Raw genomic sequence first — 25,796 nt, 5'->3', positions numbered from 1 at the left:
CATGAGAATGTTTATTTTTCCATGTCCTTGCTAACACTTGTTACTGTCATGATCATCCTGGTGGGTGTGAGATAGTATCTTACTTGTGTTTTCCAGTAACTAATGTTTAGCATCTTTTCATGTGCTTATTGATTATGTTAATCTTTTCTTTATATAAATGTGTATTTATAGACTATCAATTTTTTAATTGGTTATTTTTTTTTAATTTTTATTGTTGAGCTGTAAGAGTTCTTTATATACTCTGGGTACTAGATCTTTATCAGACTTATTATTGATACAAAATATTGATAAATATTTTCTCCTATCATGTAGATTGTCTTCTTATATTCTTGACAGTGTCATTAGAAGCACAAATGTTTTAAAATTTAATAAGATCCAATTTATCTATTTTTTCTTTTATTACTTGTGCTATTGGTGTTATGTCTAAGAAACCATCACATAACTCAGGGTCATAAAGATTTACTGCTATATTTCTACTCTATTTTTTATAGCTTTAGCTCTTACATTTAGGTTTCTGATCTTTTTCAAGTTAATTTCTATATGATGTAAAGAAACTTCCCTGATTACTCCATTACTGCCTTTGTTGGTGTTGTTTAACATATTTTTTAGCATACCATGGTAATTCCCTTGTGTTTTATTTCTCATTTTTTAAGTTATTTTCTTCATGGTTTCCCTGGTGACTACAATTAGCATTTTCATGGGGAGCCTGGGTGTCTCACAGTTCATGGGGTTGAGCCCTGAGCTCAGCATTGAGGGCTTTTCCCTGATAGCCAGGAGCATGCATGGAATTGTCTCTCTCTGCCCCTGGCCTGCTTGAGCATGAACATTCTCTCTCCCTCTCTCACTTAAAATAAACCTTAAAAAAAAAAAAACAATAAAAAAGGCAGTTAGCATTTTAAAACAATCTAGTTGAAATCAACGTCAATAGTGTATAAAAACTTTACTTCAATATATTCCCACTTCCTCCCTTTTGTGCTACTACTGTTATACAAATTCCATCTTATTAATTATATGCCCATCAATATAGTTTTATAATTATTGCTCTCACACAGTTATCTTTTGAATATGATAAAAGAAAAGAGGGGCGCCTGGGTGGCTCAGTAGGTTGAACATCCCACTTCAGCTCAGGTCATGATCTCAAGATTCTGGGTTCGAACCCCACGTCAAACTCTGTGCTGATAGCTCAGAGCCTGGAACCTGCTTTGAATTCTGTCTTCCTCTCTCTCTGCCCCTCTCCTGCTTGTGTTCTGTCTCTGTTTCTCAAAGATAAATAAACATTAAAAAATTTTAAAGAAAAGAAACAAAATGTGTTTATATTTTCTTTCTCAGTTACATATGTAATTATCTTTACTGGTGTTATTTCTTTATGTGAATTCGAGTTACTGCCTAGTATCTTTTCATTTCAGAATGAAGGACTCCTTTAGTATATCTTATAGGATAACTCTGCTAGCAATGGCTTGTCTCAATATTTCTGTATGTGGGAATATCTAAATTTCTTTTCTTTTTTGAATGATAGTCTTGCTGGGTATGGTTAATAATCTTTTTTCTTTCAGCAATTAGAATATGTCATCCTACTCTGTTTGGTCTTCATGATTTCTGAAGAGAAGTCAGCAGTACATATTTATTGAGAATCCCTTGTACATGATGAGTACTTTTCTCTTCCTGCTTTCATTATGCTCTCTTTCTCTTTGGCTTTTGGCAGTTTGACTATGATGAGTCATGGTGTGGAACTCTTTAATTTGTCTTAATTTGAGTTATTAAACTTCCTGGTTATGAATATTAATAGTTTTCACCAAATTTAGAAAGGTTCCGAACATTATGCAAATATGCTTTTTGGCCCCTTTCCTCTCTTCTCTAAGATTTCTATCATGCATATATCTTGGTACACATGATGGTGTACCACAGGTCTCTGAACCTCTACTTATCTTTCTCAAAGAATGTGCTGGGTTTTTTCTGAAATTTAGCTCTTTCTCATCTTAAAAAAAAATCCTTATAACTCTTTGTTTAATTTCAGAATTTTGAAAAAGTTGATTTTGACCAGGTTTGCCAATGTTCTTATAACTTTTATGGAGGGGTGGATATTTGGAGGCTCAGTACTTCGTAATTCCATAAATGTTATTCCTATTGACAATTATGTCATATTTATGGGTAGCCAACTGTGGATTGACTCAGGTCATCACCTGGAGAACAAAATAGCTGGCTATGGTTGATGGTCCTGGTATGGATGATTACTCTGCCTACTCAACAGCCACTGGTTGGTCCATGAATAATAGGGAGGCACTGAAGAGGCTCCTGTGCAGCTGCTAGGTGCTACAAAATGCAGTGCTGCTTTAAATATGGATTGGGTCACGTGTGAATGCTTTCCATCCTTATCTTTTTAGTAGCTCTAGGTCCAGTTTCTCCATCTCAGGATCCACCAATTTCTCTCCATTCTTATATCATTTATGACTCTTTTGCACCTATAGAATTCAACAACTTTCTATGGCTCCTGTGAAAATGAAAACTCATTCTTTTGGTCATATATTCTTCTATTTTTTTCTTCTCAGCAGGAATTAAATTAAAAAAAAAACAGTTCTGGGGTTGGGTGGAAGAGGAGACGGAAACACTGAAATATATCTTTATATATTAAAACCTCAAGAGAGAAATGTTTTCTCATAAAAATAGTTTTTCTTTTTATATTTCTGATTTTTGTGACTGAAATTCTTCCCTGCAATATAAATATATAATTGTTTAATTAATATTATCATTTTTATTAACCTTACTGATACACTAATATTACAATTACTTATCCTATTACTTTTTTTAAGCTTATTTATTTTGGAGGGAGAGAGAGAGAGAGAGTGAGTGTGCGTGCATGTGAACAGGGGTGGGGCAGAGAGGAAGAGAAAGAGAGAATCCTAAGCAGCTCCAGGCTGTCAGTGCAGAGCCTGATGTGGAACTTGATCCCATGAACTGTGAGATCATGACCTGAGCAGAGATCAAGAGTCAGAGCCACTCATATGCTATTACTTTTATGGCTCAAATAAAAGCTCCATGATAGGTACTTTAAACTCTTCTCTTGTTCCCTTATAGCACTTCTGAGCCCACAGAAAAGAAAAACTCAAGCAGATCCTGATATTTATGGTCTTTGTTTTGACTTTTCTGAGCCTTCTGGTTCAAACCTTGTTCTACAGTGCTTCCATCTTCATTGCCTACTAACACTTAGATTTTCATTCTTGCTTTACCCTGGCAGCTGTAGTGGGATTTTGACTACCAGTCTCTGGATATATCTTCTTGGTTGCCTATATTTTCCTTTCCTGGAGAGGAATCACATAATTGTGGTTCTCTTTCATGACAAGCCCCAGGATCTCCTCTTTCAATGCAGGGCCTTTAATATTTTTTTCTCTAAGGTTTTTGTTTGTTTGTTTGTTTGTTTGTTTGTTTTAGAGAGACAATGATAGTGTTGGGTAGGAGGGAGCAGAGAGAGGAGAGAGAGAGAATCCCAGCAGGCTCTAAGCTACCAGCACAGAGCCCAATGCGGCACTCAAACCCACAAAGCCTCGAAATCATGATCTGAGCTGGAACCAAGAGTTTAACACTTAACCAGCTGAGCCACCCAAGCACCCCAGTGCAGCGCCTTTAAAATAATCCTCAACCCACAGAACAAAGACTTGGATGATTATGAGTTCTTGGCTGCCTTCATCCCAACTTGGGACCAAAAAACTTAAAATGTCCAATATTGGCAGTATGTCTTTAATGTTTACATATCTACCATATGGAGTATCTAAAAGTTCTTCAGGCATCATGATAGTGGTTTCATTTTCATCTTCAAATTTTAAAAGAACCACCAAAGATTTTTCTTCTAAACTATTTTTACTCTTTGGTCAGAGACAAATGTTCAATCTTCCACTTTTGTTTTGGTAGTACATATAATCCTATTTACTGATAATAAATAAATTAAAAAGGCACTGCATAAAATTCAGGGAATAGAAGTTTCACAGTATGCCTTGTAGCTTTGATATATTTCATTTCCTGCACTACAAAAACTACAGTAAATTACACCACTTCAGAAAACATATGAGAGAAAAAAAAATTAAGACAGTAAAAAAACATGATTGAGTATGTCACTCAGAACTATGAAAATATTCTATGCTTATAAGAATTCCAGGGGCGCTTGGGTAGCTCAGCCGGTTAAGCGTCCGGCTTTGGCTCAGGTCATGATCTCACGGTTCGTGGGTTCAAGCCCCGAGTCCGGCTCTGTGCTGACAGCTAACTCAGAGCCTGGAGCCTGCTTCAGATTCTGTATCTCCTTCTCTCTCTGACCCTCCCTTGCTCATGCTGTCTCTCTCTGTCTCTCAAAAATAAATAAAAAACATTAAAAAATTAAAAAAAAAAAAAAAGAATTCCAAACCCCTTGGCATCCTTCTAAGAACCTTTCATATCTGGTCACAACTTCACTTGCCTTTCCTAAATTTTATCCCATTCTACTCATCCATTTCATAATATGTCTCCCTAGAATGCCTATTATACTTTTCCTCCACCTGTGAAACCCCCTTCCCATTTCCTGCAAGGACACATTTCAGGACCATCATCTCTGTGAAACCCTGTCTTTTTCTTCCTGTTGACTTTATGCTCTCTATTCAAGAGCTCATCAGATACAATTAGAAAGATAATTCTATGCATTTCTCTGGGTATCTTGTGAATGTTCTTGAGGATAGGACCAAGCATTCGAACATCTCTGAATCTTGGGGGCCTACAAGACTTCCTGCTGCACAGAAGTCATACCATAGTGTTGGAATGTGTGAATGAATGAATCATGGGGGCAGATGTTGCATGCAATAAAAATGAGTAATTGACGGTCTTTGTATAGATTATAGTCTAGTAAAGCAGATGAAAAATAGCCACATAATTTATAAAACAAGCTATTTAAGTGTTATTATTTCAGAGCCAAATAATGGACTTTCTTTCTCTTGATGTATTTATTTTTTATTAAATACAACAGAGTATTTTCCCATGTATATATTTAGTGACCCCATCCTATTATAAGAAATATCAATCTATTTGGTTTTGACTACTAACTAAGAATTTATTTGTTTCAGTTCTGGGATTTTTAGAGCCCACCTACCTGATTTAACTCTTTAGAAATTGGTGCAAGGAAAATAATTAAATCAACTAGTTCAAATAATCCCAGAATTGCCTAATAGCTTAAAAAGTAATTAACTCACATTGCAAATTAAGAAATCCAGCTATGCAGCTAAAATATTACTCCTCATTGGTAACGGTTATTGTGAGTCAGAGTGCCATGAATTAAATATTATTGCCAGGGATCCACCCTGGCCCCACCTCCCTCAGTGCAACCCTTGTATGTCACTCATGTTGAAGCCTTCCAGTTTTAGGAAAATTTCCTACAGTGTTAAGAACCGCCCTTCACCAGGATTCTAAAGTCATTTTTTTTTTTCCTAAGTACCAGTTGCCCAAATGTCTTTGGACCAAGTTTCTGGCATAGACTTGTTCAGGAAATAGGGCGGGAGGAGCACCTATTTTATATTTTAAGTGAAAAAACATTCGCACTAGAACATTATGCAATAACCAAAAAAAAAAAAAGTTTGGTTGGTGGTGAAGTTTAAGCTCCCCATCATTGTGACTTTGTTTTGATCACAGAAGAAGCAACCATGGGTTCTCAAGTTGAAGTAACAACAACTAATATGGTAATTTCACCGGACTGTTTAATTTAACAGTCTTAAAATGAAATACGGCAATGTTATAATTGAGACAAAAACTGCTTGCTTTCTCTCCCTGGTTACAAGTGAAAGAAATTAATGGACAGCAGATTTTCAGTAGAAAAACAAGTGTTCTACCCATTTTTACCTCTGTAGAACATAATGCTGGAGACCAGTACACAACAGGAACTTAAAACTTACTCAACTAAATAAACTTAGCCCCCCACGTGAGTTAACCCTGTGAGGTAGCATCACAGTCTTGGAGAGCAACTCCCTGAATACATACATAGTAAAATGTTTAAAAATCTAAATCCTTATGAAATATTTGTAAAAACAGAAGCAGCTGTAGACAATACCACTCACCCTTAATTCCTCTGAGGTGGGGAGTGGGAAAGAAAGCACAATTTGATGCTACTGTAAAATGTATTTTATTTACTTATTTATATGTGTTTATTTTTGAGAGAGAGAGAGAGCCCGTGAGCAGAGGAGACACAGAGAGAAAGAGGGGGACAGAGGATCTAAAAAGAGCTCTGCACTGACAGCAGAGAGCCTGATGCAGGGCTCAAATTCAGGAACTGCGAGATCATGACCTGAACCATAGTCAGAAGCTTAACCAACTAAGCCACCCAGGTGCCCCAATGCTAAAATGTATTTTAAACCTCATATTTAACTTTTCTAAAACATCATTTTATATTTTTCATATAAAAATCTGTTATTTTAACATAAAACAATTTTAAAAAGTATTTATGATTGAATAAAAATTGACACTACTCTTCTACCCAGGTTGGAGGACTTTATTTATCCTGTGGCTTTGAGAACCCATGACCTAACTACCAAAGAACACTGGCCTATATCAGAAGCAGGACTCTAGACCCTCTCCTATTTCTAACTCCTTAGTGAAATTTTCTTTTCTTGTTTAAAAATATCCCCTTGAGATACAGAAGTGCTGATGCATAGGGGCACATGTACACCAATGTTCATAGCAGCACTTTCAACAATAACCAAATCATGGAAAGAGCCTAAATGTCCATCAACTGATGAATGGATAAAGAAGATGTAGTATATATACACAATGGAGTACTACATGGCAGTGAGAAAGAATGAAATCTGGCCATTTGTAGCAACGTGGATGGAACTCGAGGGTGTCATGCTAAGCGAAATAAGTCAGGCAGAGAAGGACAGATACGATATGTTTTCACTGATAAGTGGAACAGGAGAAACTTAACAGAGGACTGTGGGGGGAGGGGAGGGGGAGAAATAGTTGGGGTGAGGGAGGGAAGCAAACCATGAGAGACTCTTGAATACTGAGAATAAACTGAGGGCTGATGGGGGAGGGGGAGAAGAGAAGGGGGGTGATGGGCATGGAGGAGGGCACTTGTGGGGATGAGCACTGGGGGTTTTATGGATACCAACTTGACAATAAACTATAAAAGAAAAAAAATCCCCTTGATACCTAGCTAATTTGAAAAGCAAAACCTTGTTAATGTCATAATGGTCTCAGATTTCTTAATGTATACTCATTTTATAGGGGTATTCCCTAATATAGAGAATTCCCTAATACAAAGTATTTAAGATGAGCATTCCAGAAATAATGATAAGAGCTGATAGAAATGGTTTTGGCCCAACTCTACTGTTCCCTTCCAATGCCCAGCAAATGGCATCACTTCCTTAGGGGACACCACACATAGGCCCTGCCCTGTGTTCCCGTTGTCTAATTCTAATTCTCTACAACTGGGAAGAAGAATGATTCATTTCTATTTACTGTACTCCTGGCATTTTGCTAAATGCTCCATAGGCTTATCTCATTTAATCCTCATAACATTCTTCAGAGAAAAGCAGTATTCTTCTCCCCATTTTATGTTTGAGAAAACTGAGGCTCACAGAAACTGAATAACTTTTCTTAGATCACACAGCTACCACATGGTAGTTCCTGGGCATGAATCCAAGGAGTTTAACTCAAGAACCTGCTTACTTCAGTAATTATACTTAATATATTAGATTATCTCTATGAGAACACTTTGGTATGAGGTGTAAGTTTTTCTTTTTGAGATACTAACCAGTAATCCCAATTACTTTGCCTCATTTCATAGACTCCATATTCTAAATTCTTTATTTATAATTTTTTTACATTTATTCATTTTTGAGAGAAAGATAGAATATGAGTAGGGGAGGGGCAGAGAGAGAGGGAGACCCAGAACCTGAAGCAGGTTCCAGGCTCTGTGAGAGCACAGAGACTGATGCAGGGCTCGAACCCACAAGCGATGAGATCATGACCTGAACCAAAGTCGGATGTTTAATCAACTAAGCCACCCAGGCGCCCCTCTGAATTCTTAATCAGTTCAGTCTCTAACCTCTCAGAATACTTCTAATTTTCACCCATATTTCCAAACTCTCAAAGAGATCTGATCAGATTAGAACTCATTTAACATAGAAGAGTATATTGTGCAAAGTCTAGAGCTTAGCATTTGCTGTCAAGTGATCCCATGTAATGACTAGCTTGTGACCATAGGTTTTGTCTTCTCTAAGCCTCAGTTTACTTAATAACATGTCTTCCTGTCAGTCAGGATAAAATTAGTTAAGAAACTGGTTTGCAGGAAATTGATTTGTGGTAAGATTTAATTTAGTTCAGAAAATGAACAATGAATCTAAATTTAATTCTCCAGCAACAGCTATTTTCTCAGTTTCTATATTTGCATTGATGTGAAATGAGGAAGATTCATAAATATTGCCATAAGATTTGTAACACATATGGAAGTAAACTTTAACCACAGCACTGGACTGCTGGTTATCGCCATTAGTTTGTAAGTCTTAGAGAAGATTTTCAAAAGTATAAATTCAATGGGTACCTGAATGGTTCAATCAGTTATCATCTGACTCTTGGTTTCGGCTCAGGTCATGATCTCATGGTTTCATGTGTTCAAGCCTTGCATCAGGCTCTGGGCTACAGAGCCTGCCTGGGATTCTCTCTCTCCTTCTCTTTCTGCCTCTCCCCCACTCGTGCTGCCTCTGTCTCTCTCAAAGATAAGTAAATAAACCTTCTTTTAAAAATTTAATTCAAAGTATTAACCCCCCCAAGAGAAAGCTAAAGTTCCCAACAATTATAGCCTTGATCATGTAAGCATGTTTTAATACTACTTCATTTCAATAAGATAGAATTTTACAATTTTTCTTTTCATTTATTTCTAATTCAATAATATAATTTAGGGGGGTGCCTGGGTGGGTCAGTTGGTTAAGTGTCTGATCTCAAGGTCCATGGGTTCGAGCCCCAAATCAGGCTCTCTGTTGACAGCTCAGAGCCTGGAACCTGCTTGGGATTCTGTGTCTCCCTCTCTCTCTCTGCCCCTCCCTTGCTCATGCTCTCTCTCTCTCTCTCTCTCTCTCTCTCAAAAATGAATAAAAATTTTAAAAAATTAATAACTGTAATTTTCTAGAGCTCCAAATGTGTTTATGTATGTACACATATATATACATATATACACATGTTTACATATATAGACACACTATTATCTGTTTATTACAACACTGAGCAATTTGAAGAGATATTTTGGGGAAAGTATTTATTATGATTTTTAAATGTCTAAACATTAATAACATCGATTTTATTGATTAATCAATTAAGCAGTATTTATTGATTATTGTGCAAATCCCCATGGGCCGTACTGAAGCAGAAGACATAACTGAGACTACAGACCGGGAGGTGAAATGTAGAGACTACTTGGCAGGACTTTTTCAGGAAAAGGAATAGCAGGAGACACGTTGATGATACGGGTTAATGAAGACGGGGTGGAAAGCCCACCTGGGATACGAGACCACTGGATACAGGCAACGGAGCCTAAGTCATGTCTGATGAGTTTGAACTGTGACCCAACATGAGATTTTTCTCCAGACTTATTTGTGCAGTAAATAAATATTTTGAAAATAGGACTAAGAAATGAAAATATGAAAGCTGGAAACAGGCAAAAACAGTAGTTTTAACATATTCACCTAGGTAATCATTTCATATACATAAATTAGAAGAAAAATTCTTTAGCTGAGAAAATATGAAAGCTGGAAACAGGGAAATACAGTAGTTTTAACATATTCACCTAGGTAGTCAATCATTTCATATACATAAATTAGAAGAAAAATTCTTTAGCTGATAGGTCACGTTATTGAGACTTAATGGCTTTCATCGTCTCAGGGCTGCCCATCCTATTTTTGACCATCATTAAATCTCTTCAGCTTTTGTCTTTTTCAACTTTTAGCCCCTGCCATCTTGTTTAGTGGCACTCTATCCAATCATCCATGTGGCTTCTCTCTTCCCTTCTCTTGGGTTACCTATTCTGTCACCTGTATCATGTCTTAGGCAGAGTCCTCCTTTGGGTGGCACTCTATTCCTGCCTAGCCCTAGCCCTGCTAGAGAGAGATGAGTGAGTAAGTTGCTGCTTTGAAATGAACTGAATTGAATGGAATGGATTCCCTCCACCAGGTGTAAACACAAATCCTCTCATCTACTCCTTCCCTTTCTTTGAAATTCTCAAAACCTGCTTAAAAAAAAAAAAAGCAAGTGAAGCTAACATGTGGATGTGGCTCTAGACGGAAGGCTTTACAACTCACAGCAGAAGGAAAGGAAACATTGCAAATCCTTAAGTGGTTTTTCTGGCCTGGGTCTCCCAGGGTGGGGTAACATTCTCCAGCGTTTTGACCCTTAGGCTTAACTTCCCAATTTTCAGTTCCCTAGAGTAGTGAGGGAAGGGGGCGGGGGGAGGATGGAGTACCATGAACATGATTTAATGCACTCCTAGTTATAAAAGTCTGCAGCAAGAAGAAATAAAACAGTTCCCAAGTTCTTTATTAGATTTAATTCCCAGTGTACAAACATTCTCATTCAACTTAAACAAAATAGCCCACACACATACCATTTCTAAAGAGACTGTCTTCCACCCTTCTTTAACTTCCCTCTTCCCTCTTGCATTTATCTCCCTTTTTTAATTCTCCCATTCTTTTATTCTTTCTCCTTTTCTCCCAAAGAAAAGTTTATCTGCAACCACCGTTTAACCACGATCACCATAAACGAAGCAAACCCTCCATAAGCGAAAGCAAAACCCTCAGTGGGGGGCGTGCCGGAGTAGACGCCCCCTCCCCTCCCACGCACAAACAGTGCCTGACAACCGCACCGCGAAGTTCAGGGGTCCGCAGGAACGGGAGGTCGGGATACCGTATCTATCCACTCTCAGACACCGTCTAATTCCTTCTGCGCAATCGGACCCCAGGGAACCAGCCTCCCCTAAAGGACCAAGGAGCCCCGGGGCTTTGAAAGTGTCCTCCCTACGCAGACCCGGGGAGAGCTCAGGGGCGCGAGCAGGCGGGGCCACTGCACCGGCGACACCCTCCGGAGGTCCAGCCCTCGCCCGCCTTCCTACCACCTTAGGGAGTTGGCGAGGAGAGCGGGTCACTCTCTCAATGAAAGGCAGATATCCCTTTAAGGTTTGCTTTGAAGCTGGTGGACTTTAGCCTAAACACGAACCCGGGAAGCTGGCTTTATTTGTCCATGTCTCGGACAGAGCCTGGGAGGCTGCCAGTGGGATTTCAGAGACCTAGCGCTCGAAGGGGCGGGCGTTGGGGCAGTTAAGTCTGGAATATGAAAAGCGTGGAGAGGACTTAGAGGCATTCGTCGAAAACACAGGAAATTCACTCTTCAGCTTCTGAGCGCCGCGACTGGCTGGGGCCGGAGACAGACCTGCGGCGGTAGAGTGGCCCAAAGCGCGCGGCTCCCGTACCCAGTTCTGCCGACTCCTGCCCTGCGATCCAGCGCGTCCCAGGGCTCCGCGGGCTCTCCGGCCATGGCCCCCCAACGTCAAGCCAGCCCAGGGCTGGTTGTCGCCTGCTGCTGGCTTCTCACCGGTGAGCGACCCTGCTTTTCTCTGGGCATCAGCGCGCGGGGCTCAGGGCTTGTGGTTGTTGGGGACGGAGAGACGGAGAGCTCCGGCCCAGAGAGGTGGGTGCAGCGCTGGTCCAGTTTGGGACACTCAGGTAGTCCGGGCAGGTCTGCGTACGGAAAGGAGTTTCTGCGTTTTGTTTTTGGTATTTTGATGTGTTTCAAAACCTTCCCCCGCAGTGGTAGGAGGGAGACAGGGCTGAAAACTTTATAAGGTAAAAATGACTTTCAAAGTTGTTTTGACAGTTTACACTGTATTTTAGGACTTTGCCGAAGGGCATTTCCCAACCTTTTTTGCCCCTGTCGGAGGGAAGAAACAAGAGGGCGCTTGATTTATATGCAGAATTCCTACCCTTAGGTTACTCAAGAGTGGACATTATTGCATTCAGTTGCTGTCAAGTGGTCAAAATCTTTTCTGCTACCGAAAGAGGAAAGAAAGGAATGCAAGGCAAAATTGTTTCTCGTCCTGAAATGATGTTTCTATATAAGGAGGAAGAACATTTTGAAACTGAGAAAGTGATAGTGAACATTTATTCTGTAACTGTCACAGAGCAGACATTTTTAAATGCAAAATATAGTATTGTTACTTGTTTATAAAAGGTATTTTTCACAAAGACTTAAAAAAAAACACTAGAAATGCGAAGTTCTATCCAATTCAGAAAAATGTTGAATCATAGCATTTCATAAGATTTTTCCAAATGATTAACCCGCAGTCAGATCTTTTTTACGAGTTACTGAGGGGAGAAAGAAGTAAAGGAAAGTCAGATAGAAGGAACATTTTGTGAAAGAAAGTGACCTGATTAATGGATTGGTTAATGGTTGGGTTTAGCATATCATCAGTATTCAATGTTCAGTGTCTTTATTGCTGGCATGCTTATTAGTACTAGTTAATTTAACATTTTACCATTAAAAACAGGGATTATCCAGCCAGTTTACCCTGATTTAGATGCCCAAGCATGGTTAATTCTTATGAAGATCTCTGAGAAATGGATTATTAGTAAGCAAAATTTTTTACATAGTGAGGTAGTATTAAGAGTTAATTATGAGCTACTGACTTTTCATCCAGACATTTTCCACTACTCAGGAAGTGTCCAAACAGTAGAGACTCCAGCTCAAACTTTTTGGAGGTTGTTTGCATTTTGTTGTTGTGCAAAATCTGAAATTGTCTAACTATTCAAGTTGTACCTTTTTCAATTTACCAAAAGAGTAGTCATTAGTACAGAAAGGATCAAATGAAGTTTGTACATCCTCAAAAAAAAAATGAGGGGCACCTGGGTGACTCAGTAAATTAAGCAAGCAGCTGCTCCTGATTTCAGTTCCGGTCATGATCCATGATCTCACTATTCCTGAGTTTCAGCCCTGTTGTCAGGCTCTGCACCTGGAGCCTCCTTAGGATTCTCTTTCTCCTCTTTCTCTGCCCCTCCCCTGCTCACATCTTTTCTCTCCCTCTTTCTCTCTCTCACTCTCAAAATAAACTTTAAAGGAAACTTTAAAAAATAGAGTTCAACAAGTTATGATTTCATATATTGAAGATCTTCTAGGTTTCACTGCCTTATTTACCCATGCCTAAAACAGTCACAAGTTGCATACTGTGAGTTTTCTGCAATTGTTGGGATAACATGCCTTGGTATAAGGCATATTAAGGCAGAAAGGGACTTAAAGACGAATAACATGTAGATATTTCTAAATTATAATATTTAAGTCCCTTTTGTGTATGTGTATATGTGTTTGTACATATAACTCAACCATATTTTAATTTATTGTGTCAGAATCAGTCGGTTCCTCATATGTGCTATAATTATGCCCATTTCACAAGGATCTGAAATTTGACTTCTTCCTCTCCTTTGCTGATTTTCCAGTCAGTCATCATTTTATCAGCTTTCCTGGACACTTATCAATTTGGAGTCCACCCCTAACCTGGGGTCTCATCACCATACCTACCAGTGCACAATACTGTAGAGAGCTCTTCATGCTTCCAAATCTGAACCCAACCTCTAATCTAACTTCCTAGTAAGGAATTTTCATTATATCTTAGTCTTTAGTAAAGCAAGCAAACAAACAAACAAAAACATTTTGATGGTTCTTTATTGTCTTCACATAAAATCCAAAATTCTCAACTGACCGTTCAGGGTCTGCCCTAATCCAGCAGCCTCTCTCTCCTACTACACCAGTATTGGTTTCCTATTTCTGTTGTAACAAATTGCCACAGATTTATTGCCTTAAAATAAGACAAATTTACTTTCTTACAGTCCTGTAAGTCTGAAGTATCACTAGGCTAAAATCAAGGTGCAGACAGCTGAATGGCTCTGGAGGCTATCAGGGAAAATCAATTGCCTTGCCTTTTCTAGCTACTAGAGGCCGCCTGCATTCTTTAGCTTGTGGGTCCTTCCTAAGTCTTCAACGCCAGCAGTACAGCCTCTTCAAATTTTTCTCTGACTGCTTCATCATCCATTTCCTTCTCTGACTCTGAGCCTATTGCTTCTTTCTTATAAACATCCTTCTAATTATATTAGACCCACTTGCATAATGCAGGATAATCTCCGTCTTGAGATCCGTAATTTAATCACAGGTGGCAAGTCCTTTGTGCCATGTAAGGTAACATTCACTGGTTCTAGGGATTAGGACGCAACATCTTTGGGAGGCCATTATTCTGCCTACCCAAACCCCAAAATGTACACTTCCCATGAGAGCCAATCACGGTTCCTTACTTTCTCCGTAATCCTTGTGCTCATTTTGCTACTGTGGATATGATGATCTTGTTGTTTTATCCATGTAGAAAAGAACTCCACCTTTCCTTCAAACCAACCCCTGTTAAGCCTGTGCTCAGTTTAGATCTCTGATCTCGAATCTCATGCTGTGAAATAATATGTCATATAGACTATCAAAATGTGGGTTTGGGGCCCCTGAGTGGCTCAGTCGGTTAAGCGTCCACTTTCTGTTCAGGCAATAATCTCAAGGTTCAGGGCTCTGTGCTGACAGCCGAGCCTGGAGCCTGCTTCTGATTCTGTGTCTTCCTCTCTCTCTCTGCTCCTCCCCCACTCATGCTCTGTCTCTGTTTCTCAAAAGTAAATAACTGTTTAAAAAAATGTATATATGTGGGTTTATATCACCACAACAAACCACCACCCTCCCAATAAACTTCCCATTGGATTAAGAATTATTTTGTATTAGCTTTTAACAATATTTTTAAATGATTTGTCAACAGATTATTATTTTATGTATGTCAAAGTCCCAGCAAAAAACTAGTGACATATATAAAGGATTTAACTGAAGGAAGTTTAATAAAGGGACTATTTACAGAGGCTTTTACAGGAACTGACAACGGGCTCTGTGCTGATAGTTAACTCAGAGCCTGGAGCCTGCTTTGGATTCTGTGTCTCCCTCTCTCTCTGACCCTCCCCTGCTCGCACTCTTTCTCTCTCTGTCTCTCAAAAAAAAAAAAAATTAAAAAAATTTAAAGGAACTGACAAAAGATGGTGGAGGACCTAAGGACAAACAGTAATGAGAAGAAAGCATCTGAAGCAACAGTGGGAAGAAAAGCCATTATTACCCCTAAGCATGAGGAGGGAGCCAGCAGTGTCAGGTTGACTGTGAACTCTGGCTATGGGGGAGGGGCTGTTGGACAGGAGCTGGGGCATAGGAAGTGGAATGCAGGTAGAACGAAAACTGAAGCCCCACCAGGAGGGAGCAGGGGAAATGAATACCCCGTCCTTCCCTCCCACCCTCCCATTCCTTGCCCATCCTCTCATTGGCCAAGTCCTAATGGCAGAATTAAACCTCCAGGAGAAAAAGATGAAGACATACAATAACAGAGAAAAACTGGCACAACTTAATGCTGAAAGGCACCTTTTACTGAGAACATATTATGTGTGAGGCTTTGTGCCCAAAAACTTTGCATGTATTATTTCATCTTAATCTCGAAAACAGGAAAAACTTTATTACTATTATCCATATGTTGGAGATGAAGAAACCAAAATGCTAAGAGATTAATTCGTCCAAAGTCACACAACTAGTAAAGGCAAAGCCTGTGCTCAGCTTAGATCTCTGATCTCAAATCTCATGCTGTGAGATAATATGCCACAGAGGCTATCCAAATGCAACTCCATTTCCCTCTTGCTCAACCCTCTAAATGTTAAATCTAACCATACCTGTCTAAGAAACTTTCATAAGGACCTAACTAATGATGTGAGTCTGTTATGTTCATGACTTTTAGGTACACAGTGAAATTAGACGATGCCCACCCTACATTAATCATGACTCAAATAAGACTACTATCTCTGGATATTAAGAATATATAGAATAATGCCTAATTGTGTTCTCTGTCTCTCCTCCTAGAAATATTCTACTTAGCCTAAAAGCCAGGGGTCTTCCTTTGTGACTTTCCTCAGTCAAGATTTGCTATTCAAAATGAAGTCCAGAGACACCTGAGTGGCTTAGTAGGTGAAGTGTCTGACTCTTGGTTTTGGCTAAGGTCATGATCTCATGGTCGGTCATGGGATCTAATCCTCTGCTTGGGACTCTCTCCGTTTCCCTTCCCACCCCTCCCCTCTCTAAAAAGAAAAAAGAAAAAAAAATATATATATATATGAAATCCAGCGAGGTGCTGGCTGAACATGGAAATGAGACACTTACTCATAACAAAGAAATGACCTCCAGAGGCACACAGTGGACTGTCAGGAATTACTGAAGATGGTGAAACTCTTTAGGCATTATGATATCTGTAAAGGCAGTAATACATTCATAGGATGTTTGTGTCTTTGTTTAATACATAGGCACTGAGAGTAGGAGTATATATATATATATATATATATATATATACACATATATTTATATAACTAGTTTGCCTATTTGTCCTCCCTGCTGTCATGATGCTATTTTGATACATAAATTCGGGGCACAGCTGATAACTGGTGATTTTGCTTCCTCAGATGGGTGCTCCTCTGCCTATGTTCCTCCACCTCCAGCCAAACAAACTTCTCATTAGATTTAGAACTTGCTAAATTTTCATATGCCCCTTAAAATATTTCATAAAGTACCTCATGTTTAAAACATATTCAGAAAATTCAGGATCAAAATGCTATTCTTTACCTACACAATCCTTCTGTTGTATGAAACACAAAGTGGTGTATTTGAGTTCATGTTAGAAAACTGAGATGAAAGATATTTGGAATTGTTGCCACAATGCTAAAATCAGAATATACTGCCTATCCAGAGTGCTCTGTGACTGGAGAATTGTATTCACTCTCAAAGCAAGTACAGAAGAGTATCAAGAGATGTTAATGAGCTGAATATATTCCTGTCAAGATTATTGAGTTTCTTTTAGCTTTTCTGTTGTGCCAGCTCCTCTGAAGTCTCTAGGCCTTTGGATAAGCAGTTACACTGCTTGCTTACCCTCAAGTCCCCACATGAATGTCATTTCCAAGAAACCCACTGGAGTATATAGGGCTCCCTCTCCCAGAAACATGGTGCTGGGAGCTTCTATAACATAAGCCCCTGGTGCTTCTATAACATACCACACAATAGGGTAATTCAATATCTCTGAGGGTAGACTCTTTATTATCCTTAGGATCTAAGAATAATTCGGCACCTGAAAGTTGTTATTGAATGAATCTCAAAAGATAGACTATAGACAAAGTCATAAAATACTTAAAAGATCAGATTGTCTCTTTTTGATTATATCCTCATCTGGAATATATATATTGACCCACATTTATCTTTAACTGATAATCAATTGAATGATGTGCCTTTATTTTATGTAACACTGAGAAAGAAAAGTGCTGCCAATCTAATTTTAATTGTTAGATTGTTAGATTGTTAGATACTTCCTAGTTTCAGAGATGTTGAAAAGTGGAAAAATGTACATCTGAAAATCACAAACATAACACACAGTAAATCTACAGGGTAATTGTCTATCACATTTCACTGTATCTTTAAAAACTGCATCATAAAATTTCAAACATACTCCTGGATACAAAGGACACTCCTTCTGAATACAAACATATGAATAGTGTCCCTTTCCTTAGTTCTTCTCTATCTGATGCAGGGAATAACTGCTCCTCTGGCATCAGAACTGAGCTTCCTCTGAATACTCTCCCACAGGAGAAAGGTGGCAATAAAGTAAACATTGGTCCAGTTGCACAGGATCAATGACTAGTTTTGGGAAACCCTAAATTTTTGTCTTATTGGTGGTCAGCACTAGGGCTAAAAGAGATATGAAAGGACTTGATTTTTATCTAATGCCTTCTGTAGTTTAAAAGGAAGATTAAAAATATCAACTAAGTCTTACACGGAGATTAAAATATATGCAGTGGTGGGTGTTAAGAATTCACTTTATGTGCAAAAACATTAATAATGCTTTATCCAAACAGATCTCTCTATAAATAAAACAAATGAGAAATCTAATTTGAAAAAATCATTGTAATTTCAATATCAAAAGGGGTGATCACACACGCTCTTCTATATGAATTATATGCAATGCCATAATAAATGCAAATTCTTAAATTTGAATAGGATACGTAACTCACATTGGAATGTCAAATGATTAAGATTAATGGCGGGGAGAGGGGGCAGGGGGAGGGGGCACCTGGGAGGCTCCATCAGTTAAGCATCTGACTTTGGCTTGGTTCATGATCTCACAGTTTGTGGGCTCAAGCTGTCAGCACAGAGCCGGGAGTCTGCTTCAGATTCTATATGTCTCCCTCGCCCTCTGACCCTCCCCCACTCACATTCTGTCTCTCTGTCTCTAAAAAATGAAATAAACATTAAATTTTTTTAAAATAAAAAGAGATCAATGGACCACATATTTTATTATAAATCTTATACTCCTAATACAAATTATAAATTACAAAGTGCCTTCTTTTTTTTTAAAATATTCATTTATTTTTGAGACAGAGAGAGAGTCAGAGCATGAGCAGGGGAGGCACAGAGAGAGAGAGGGAGACACAGAATCTGAAGCAGGCTCCCGGCTCTAAGCTGTCAGCACAGAGCCCGAGGACCAGGGCTTGAATCCATGAACTGTGAGACCATGACCTGAGCCAAAGTCGGAAGCAAAACAAACTGAACCACCCAGGCACCCCTACAGTGTACTTTCAAAATCATTTTGTTGGTAATTATTTTAGTTTGCCAAATACTAAAGCTTGAAAACACATGGATATTGATCAGTCCTTAAAATTGTACATTTTATTGTTATATTTTTGGTAAAATGGACTTGTATAGGAATACATACAAACAGAAGCACACCACTCATACAGGCTTTTGTTGATAAGATTTTTGCTTATCTGGTAGGAGGTTTATATTGTTTTGTGACAATTGCAAGTAACTGTTTTTATCACAAGAACTTTAGATAGTAACCAAGTAAAAGTTCATTCAAAACAAACAAACAAAAAACTTTCCCTTTTCCCCTTTTGCCTGAATTAGCTGAATACTTCTCCCAGTCATCCACTTAGCTTTGCTTGTGGAAGTCACATGGGCATCTCTGTACAATCCCAGGTTATCACATCACATTCTCTTTACATAAATGATTGCATTTATTATTAGATATTCATAATCAGAGCTCTGGCTTATTCTACAAAGACCATTTCCTAAACATGAATAATAAAGCTATCATTATACATTATTTACATTTTAAGATCTTTTCCTCAGTATGATGTGTGTAAAATAATCATTTTCTTACTGAAGCATGGGTATCTCAAAAATTGAAATAGGTTTTTAGAAACTTACCTTAATAATGATCTTCTCTTTAAAATTATAGTAATATTATAAATCAGAATGTGTTCCTAAGTTTAAGATGCCAGAGACAGACAAGTTAAAAACTCTCTATTAAAGGAAAACTAAAAAAAATAAAATAAAATAAAGGAGAACTAATAATCATGCATTCTTTCATATAATAACTATGATTATATAACAGTTGCCATGCTGAGTTTCAGGAACACAGACAAATAAAAGGTAGTCTCTGCCCTTAAGAGGTTCACACTCTGAAAAAGGCAAAAGCAAGGAAGCAATGATGGGAAGCGCCTCCACGGTGCTCTAAGCAGAGGAAGGAAAAAATTGGTAGGTGTTGCAGGGAAGTTAAGTCTTGGGGCGCCTGGGTAGATCAGTCCTGGTTAAGTGTCAACTTTGGCTCAGGTCATGATCTCATGGCATGTGAGTTGGAGCCCCTCATTGGGTGTGCTGCTGTAAGCTCGAAGACTGGAGCCTGCTTCAGATGCTGTGTCTCCCTCTCTCTCTTCCCCTCCGCCACTCATGCTCTCTCTCGGTCTCTCTCTTAAAAATAAACATTAAAAAAAAAAAAAGAAGTTAAGTCTTGCTAAAAAAAAAAAAAAAAAATACAAGAAACAAGAACAATTACATAACCCCTATACTGTGCTAAGCCAGGATATCCAAATAAGATTTCCATCCTTCAGGAGCCCATTAGCCCTGCTGCTGTCATACAAACCATTTCTAACTTTCTAACATACAATTATAATAGGAAGGACTATAATCCAGTTCCCCAAGGAAGTGCATGAACTCATGCAGTAGGACTGACCTAAGGTTTCCCTGCAGAAGGGATACTAGTATAAATAATGGTACCCAACAGATCATTCATCAGTCAGCTTTACTGAAACAGTTATTTTTCCAAGAATGAGTAATTATGATCATGTGAAAGTGAGCCCTTGTCCTTTGCTATGTCTGATCCAAATTTCTAGCAACAGGTCAGGTAGAGACTTATCATATATCTCATATATTTATAGAACTCTACAGTCAACAAAGTATCATAATCTCATTAGAACCTTATAAGAGTTATCAAATAAGAGAGGCAGGACCAATCATCTTACTTACAATTTAGAATGAAAAGTTCAGGTTTGTAATGTTATGGGCTAAAATTGCTATAACCTACCTAGAAAGATCATGACTCCCATCTGCCAATTCTTGGCAAGATTAAACTTGGTATCGATCTTTTACCACTACAGTGGGCCTTAGGAAGAATCAAATTCAAGGTGTACCATGCAAGGCACCTGGGTGGCTCAGTCGCTTAAGTGCCTGACTTCAGCTCAGGTCATGATCTCCGGTTCCTGGGTTTGAGCCCCTGTGTTGGGCTCTGTGCTGACAGCTCAGAGCCTGGAGCCTGCTTCAGATTCTGTGTCTCCCTCTCTCAATGCCCCTCCCCTACTCATGCTCTGTTTCTCTCTGTTTCAATAATAAATAAACATAAAAAATATATTAAAAATTTTTTAAAAGGTACTATGCAAAATTGAAAACAAATGTGATAGAGTGAGATAATGACTGTTTTAGTTTTTTAAACATTTTTTGCAGCATAATCTTTACAATTAAGACAATTTAATTATTGAATTCAGTGCCCTCAATTCTTAAGAAAAAGAAACTTGAGTTTCTAAGACACTAAAGACTGCCAAAAGTTAGAGTAAAAACAATTGACAGGGTAGGAATTACAATCCAGGATGTTTGACTTCTAGCCCAGTTCTCTTTTTGAGACACTGGAATTATATCAAAAACAACAATTGAAAACTTTTTTTATTCTAGAGAGATTAATATAAATAGAAAAAATAGATATGAAGTTACTGATATAAAGCTTTTTTCAAAAAGCCAATAAATATAAGATTAGAATTTAAAGTAACACAGGTAAATCTTGGGTTTTTTTCTCGATATTGCATATTTTGGTAAAGAATGAAAATACCATATACTGCTATATATTACTTAACTGCTAAAACTACAGCAGTTTTAAAATAAGAGGAATTACTTTACAGCTGCCACACTTTACATCTGATCCACTCAGGTTCTCATCCATGTATAAATGCCTACTGTGTGCGAGGGAATTTTCAAGGGTCAATGGAGGAGTAAAAGGATGAATCTACTCAGAGTTCAACAAGAAACAAAAGACAGGTATTCCAACTAATATATTCAGGGCTTCCGGGGCGCCTGAATGGCTCAGTCAGTTGAGCATCCGACTTCAGCCCAGGTCATGATGTCTCATTTGGAGGGTTCAAGCCCCGCGTCAGGCTTTGTGCAGACAGCTCAGAGCCTGGAGCCTGCTGTGGATTCTGTGTCTCCCTCTCTCACCCTCCTCCGCTTACACTCTGTCTCTCTCTCTCTCTCAAAAATAAACATTTAAAAATATTTAAAATATATATATATATATGCAGGTTTTCAAATGTGAGGTAACATTTAAGCTGGGGCTTAAAAAGAAGTAGGATATACGGAGGCAGGACTGAGAAGCAGTGACATTTTAAATAGAGAACATCATGAGTTAAGGGTAGCAAAGTAGACCGTTTCCAGGTTGTATGTCGAACAAAAATTTGCGACCCAACCCCCAACCTAAACATTTCACAGGCTACTGAGCTGCAGAAAGCAGAGACTGCCAATTTTGGAATCTGGGATTCCCAGGACATCAGGGCAAGCAACTGAAAGGTCCACCCAGGGGTAAATTCCACAGATGGTTTCTTCTCTCTCTGGGGTCAGTGCTTTAACATCTGGGTTAGTCAGATGGTGCAGACACTGGAACTAAGCACAGAAAACAGCTGGGCACGTTGCTCTGAGCCAAGGCCGACCGTGACCACTCGTTCTTAGAAACCGCTTCTGGAAATACCAGCTCCAACAGGCGTGCAGCGCTTGAGTGTGGGTAAGGCAGGTGCAAAGCGGAGCACATTTTAAACTGTGGGGCCAAGTCTGCACTTTGAGAATCCCTTTTAACTTTAGTTAAGTTTTAACACTGGATTTACCCGGGAAAGTGGTGTACAGTGGCAGTTGCCCGCAGCTGAAAAAATAATTTGCACTACATATTCCTCAGATTCTTCACAAACAGGTGTGGAAAAGAAAACTTGGGAAATCCAAGTTCACCATTAAATGACCTACCACCAAAGATTCCGAGCACTTTCCCCGTTTATTCGTCGGACTCACCTCGCGCTTGGTGCGCCGGCGCGCGCGCGAACTGTGACCCCACCCCCGCCTCCTCTTTGGGGACGTAAGACGTGCGCCGGCAGGCGGGACGCGGGCTGCGCATGCGCCTTCATTGCATCAGCCGCAGGGTCCGTGCTGGCGGCTGGAACGTTGGAGAAGGCTGTGTTTGCTGCGGTGGTTCTCGCGCCGGTGTGGCGCCGTGCGCCCGGAAACTGAGAAAAGAAGGGCTAGCGTAAGTGTTCCCCTCTGCCGTTTGAGTCGGAGCCGGAGTATTTCCTTCCCTCAGGCCAGTCAGTGCCTACGGGAACCAGACCCCGCCCCCTTCCCGGCCTAGACTCCCGTTCCCACCCGGTACCCCCGCGTTTTCTCTTGTTCTGCCTGTGAATCCCCAAATCTGCCCAAGTCATGAAGCTCGTGAGGAAGGACATTGAGAAGGACAATGCAGGCCAGGTGACCCTGGTCCCCGAAGAACCCGAGGACATGTGGCACACCTACAATCTAGTGCAGGTGGGCGACAGCCTGCGTGCCTCCACCATCCGCAAGGTACAGACTGAGTCCTCCACGGGCAGCGTAGGCAGCAACCGGGTCCGCACTACCCTCACTCTCTGCGTGGAGTCCATCGATTTTGACTCTCAGGCCTGCCAGCTGCGGGTTAAGGGGACCAACATCCAAGAGAATGAGTACGTCAAGATGGGGGCTTACCACACCATCGAGCTGGAGCCTAACCGCCAGTTCACCCTGGCCAAGAAACAGTGGGACAGTGTGGTTCTGGAGCGCATCGAGCAGGCCTGTGACCCAGCCTGGAGCGCAGATGTGGCGGCTGTGGTCATGCAGGAAGGCCTTGCCCATATCTGCTTAGTCACTCCCAGCATGACCCTCACTCGGGCCAAGGTGGAGGTGAACATCCCTAGGAAACGGAAAGGCAACTGTTCCCAGCATGACCGGGCCTTGGAGCGGTTCTACGAGCAGGTGGTCCAGGCCGTCCAGCGCCACGTAAACTTTGACGTTGTGAAGTGCGTCCTGGTGGCCAGCCCAGGATTCGTGAGGGAGCAGTTCTGCGACTACATGTTTCAACAAGCAGTGAAGACCGACAACAAAGTGCTCCTGGAAAACCGGTCCAAATTCCTTCAGGTAAAACAGTCTTATCCAAGGTTAAGAATGGGCAGAGGGATTTGTATCAACTACTCTTAGGTTTTAGAGCTGGGAAAAGTACTAGAGGCGGAAGTGTTTGCTGGACTGTGAGTGAGAGGGAGATGATGAAATGCAAAAGAGTTAGTTGTTAAATAGGGTATTTACAGAGTAAACTTTGCTTTAAGCCCTCAACCTTACAAAGTTTTATTAGTGCTTCTGGCTTTAGGTCATTGCAGGCGGATTAATGGGTACTCTGAGAGGTTCTCCTGCCTAACTTTCATAATTGTGATTCCAGGTACATGCCTCCTCTGGACACAAGTACTCCCTGAAAGAGGCCCTCTGTGACCCTTCTGTAGCTAGCCGCCTTTCAGACACTAAAGCCGCTGGGGAAGTTAAAGCCTTGGATGACTTCTATAAAATGTTACAACATGAACCTGACCGAGCTTTTTACGGACTCAAGCAGGTGGAGAAGGCCAACGAGGCTATGGCCATTGACACATTGCTCATCAGCGATGAGCTCTTCAGGCACCAGGATGTGGCCACGCGGAGCCGATACGTGAAGCTGGTGGACAGCGTGAAGGAGAACGCAGGCGCTGTTAGGATATTCTCTAGTCTTCATGTATCGGGGGAACAGCTCAGTCAGTTGACTGGAGTAGCTGCCATTCTCCGCTTCCCTGTCCCTGAACTCTCGGACCAAGAGGATGATTCCAGTTCTGAGGAAGATTAATGATTGGAACTTGTAACTGAGACAACCCGTGTCTCCACTGTTGTTTCCTTAGCATCCTGACAACGTGCAAGGCACGTTGTGATCCTTACAGGAATTTCTCGTGTGTTTAGTCACACTGGGTATCGTGTGATTGGCAGACATGTATTCAAACAATAAATTAAAAGGAAATAATCTCCACGTACTACCATCTTTATTAAATAAGACAATTTATATAGAAACTTTAAGTTATTTGCAGTACTCAAAAACATTTTGTGTCATTTAATAAGAATACCTATATATTCTTTGGGATAGATCATAAAATCCCTTCTTCCTTAGGAAAAGCTGCTTGGTATTTCATTATCTGCAGTTTAAACTGTTTAATTCTGCATAGTGTTCTTGCACTGTGTTTAATGATCCTTTTCTACACTTTTAAATTTGCTATTTTTAATGATGGCCAAATAATTGTAGACTGTTCTAGAAAACAGATTTAAAATGGTATTTTTCTTAAGCCAATCATATTCAAGTAAACTCTTGGTGAGTTTTTGTTGTTACAATTAATATTTGGGAGGACCACTTAGTTATTTTTGGATCGTAGAGCTTTGACCTGGTAGAGATTTTCAAGATAAGCTATTTGAAGTATTTTTATTTTTAAAATGCAAATAAAGTATGTGATTTGCTTGTTATGTGGCTAATTAGCATCAAAACTGAAGAGTCCCTAATCTAGATTCCACTTTTTTGCACTACCACAGTATACATTTATTTTGCTTATCATAAATATACATAGTGCTGCCTTATATTTCTATGTGGCATTAGTCTGTGCTTACACATTCTTACTGGACTTTCTCTAGACCTTAAGTTGGGGTGAGAAGATGTGTTCAAAAAGTTTGATTAAGTAACATCATTAGTAGTATGTGATGATGGACTTGTAGTCAAATACTTTTTACAGTAATGATGGAATTTCAGCAAAAAACCTGACTTTAAAATATTTTCATTAAGTATTTTTGATATGCATTTTTAAGAATTAGGGAAAGAGCCTTGGAGTGAAATTGTATCCCGACCCTAGCAAACTAATCAGTAAAGTCACTATAAAGAAAAAGTGATAATTCAGTTTGCAACTCATGGGTATCTACTTCAAGTACTGAGTAAATTTTTGCTTGTCTTTTTTGTGTCTGGGCCTTTCTCCTGGGATAAATCCCAGGTTGGGGGTTATTTTTCATACATTTCTGACTAATGTAAGCTTTTTTTTTTGGTTATCTGTAATTAGGAATATACACCTCCTCCATATACTTTAAAATTACATTGTTACATATCTACCTCCTAATCTAAAAATAAGTTGGATTGTCATTATGTCCTTGGATATTTAAAGTACATGAAAAACATGTCATTAAATCATTTGGTAGTATAGAAATGAAACTCCTAAGACTCGTAAAGTTAGAACCTGATTAATAATGAC

The 25,796-nt window shown here is 39.6% G+C and overlaps 2 protein-coding genes across 2 annotated transcripts in view; both read left to right on the top strand.

Annotated features, from left to right (window-relative positions):
* The first annotated feature begins 11,504 nt into the window (after positions 1–11,504).
* Positions 11,505–25,796, top strand: part of ITGA1 (integrin subunit alpha 1) — a 156,949-nt gene continuing 142,657 nt past the window's right edge. The window contains exon 1 of the mRNA XM_029941264.1: positions 11,505–11,582. Within this exon, the coding sequence (XP_029797124.1) occupies positions 11,522–11,582 (61 nt within the window). The 5' untranslated portion in view covers positions 11,505–11,521. The remainder of the gene's footprint in view (positions 11,583–25,796) is intronic.
* PELO (pelota mRNA surveillance and ribosome rescue factor) lies at positions 22,635–25,026 on the top strand. The gene is made up of 2 exons (XM_029940913.1): positions 22,635–23,637; positions 23,933–25,026. The coding sequence occupies exons 1-2, from the start codon at positions 22,912–22,914 to the stop codon at positions 24,362–24,364; spliced, it is 1,158 nt and encodes a 385-aa protein (XP_029796773.1). The 5' UTR covers positions 22,635–22,911; the 3' UTR covers positions 24,365–25,026.

Source organism: Suricata suricatta, chromosome 6, assembly GCF_006229205.1.
Source record: "Suricata suricatta isolate VVHF042 chromosome 6, meerkat_22Aug2017_6uvM2_HiC, whole genome shotgun sequence".
In the NCBI taxonomy this organism is placed as follows: domain Eukaryota; kingdom Metazoa; phylum Chordata; class Mammalia; order Carnivora; family Herpestidae; genus Suricata; species Suricata suricatta.
This window is presented reverse-complemented; position numbering and strand designations above follow the sequence as displayed.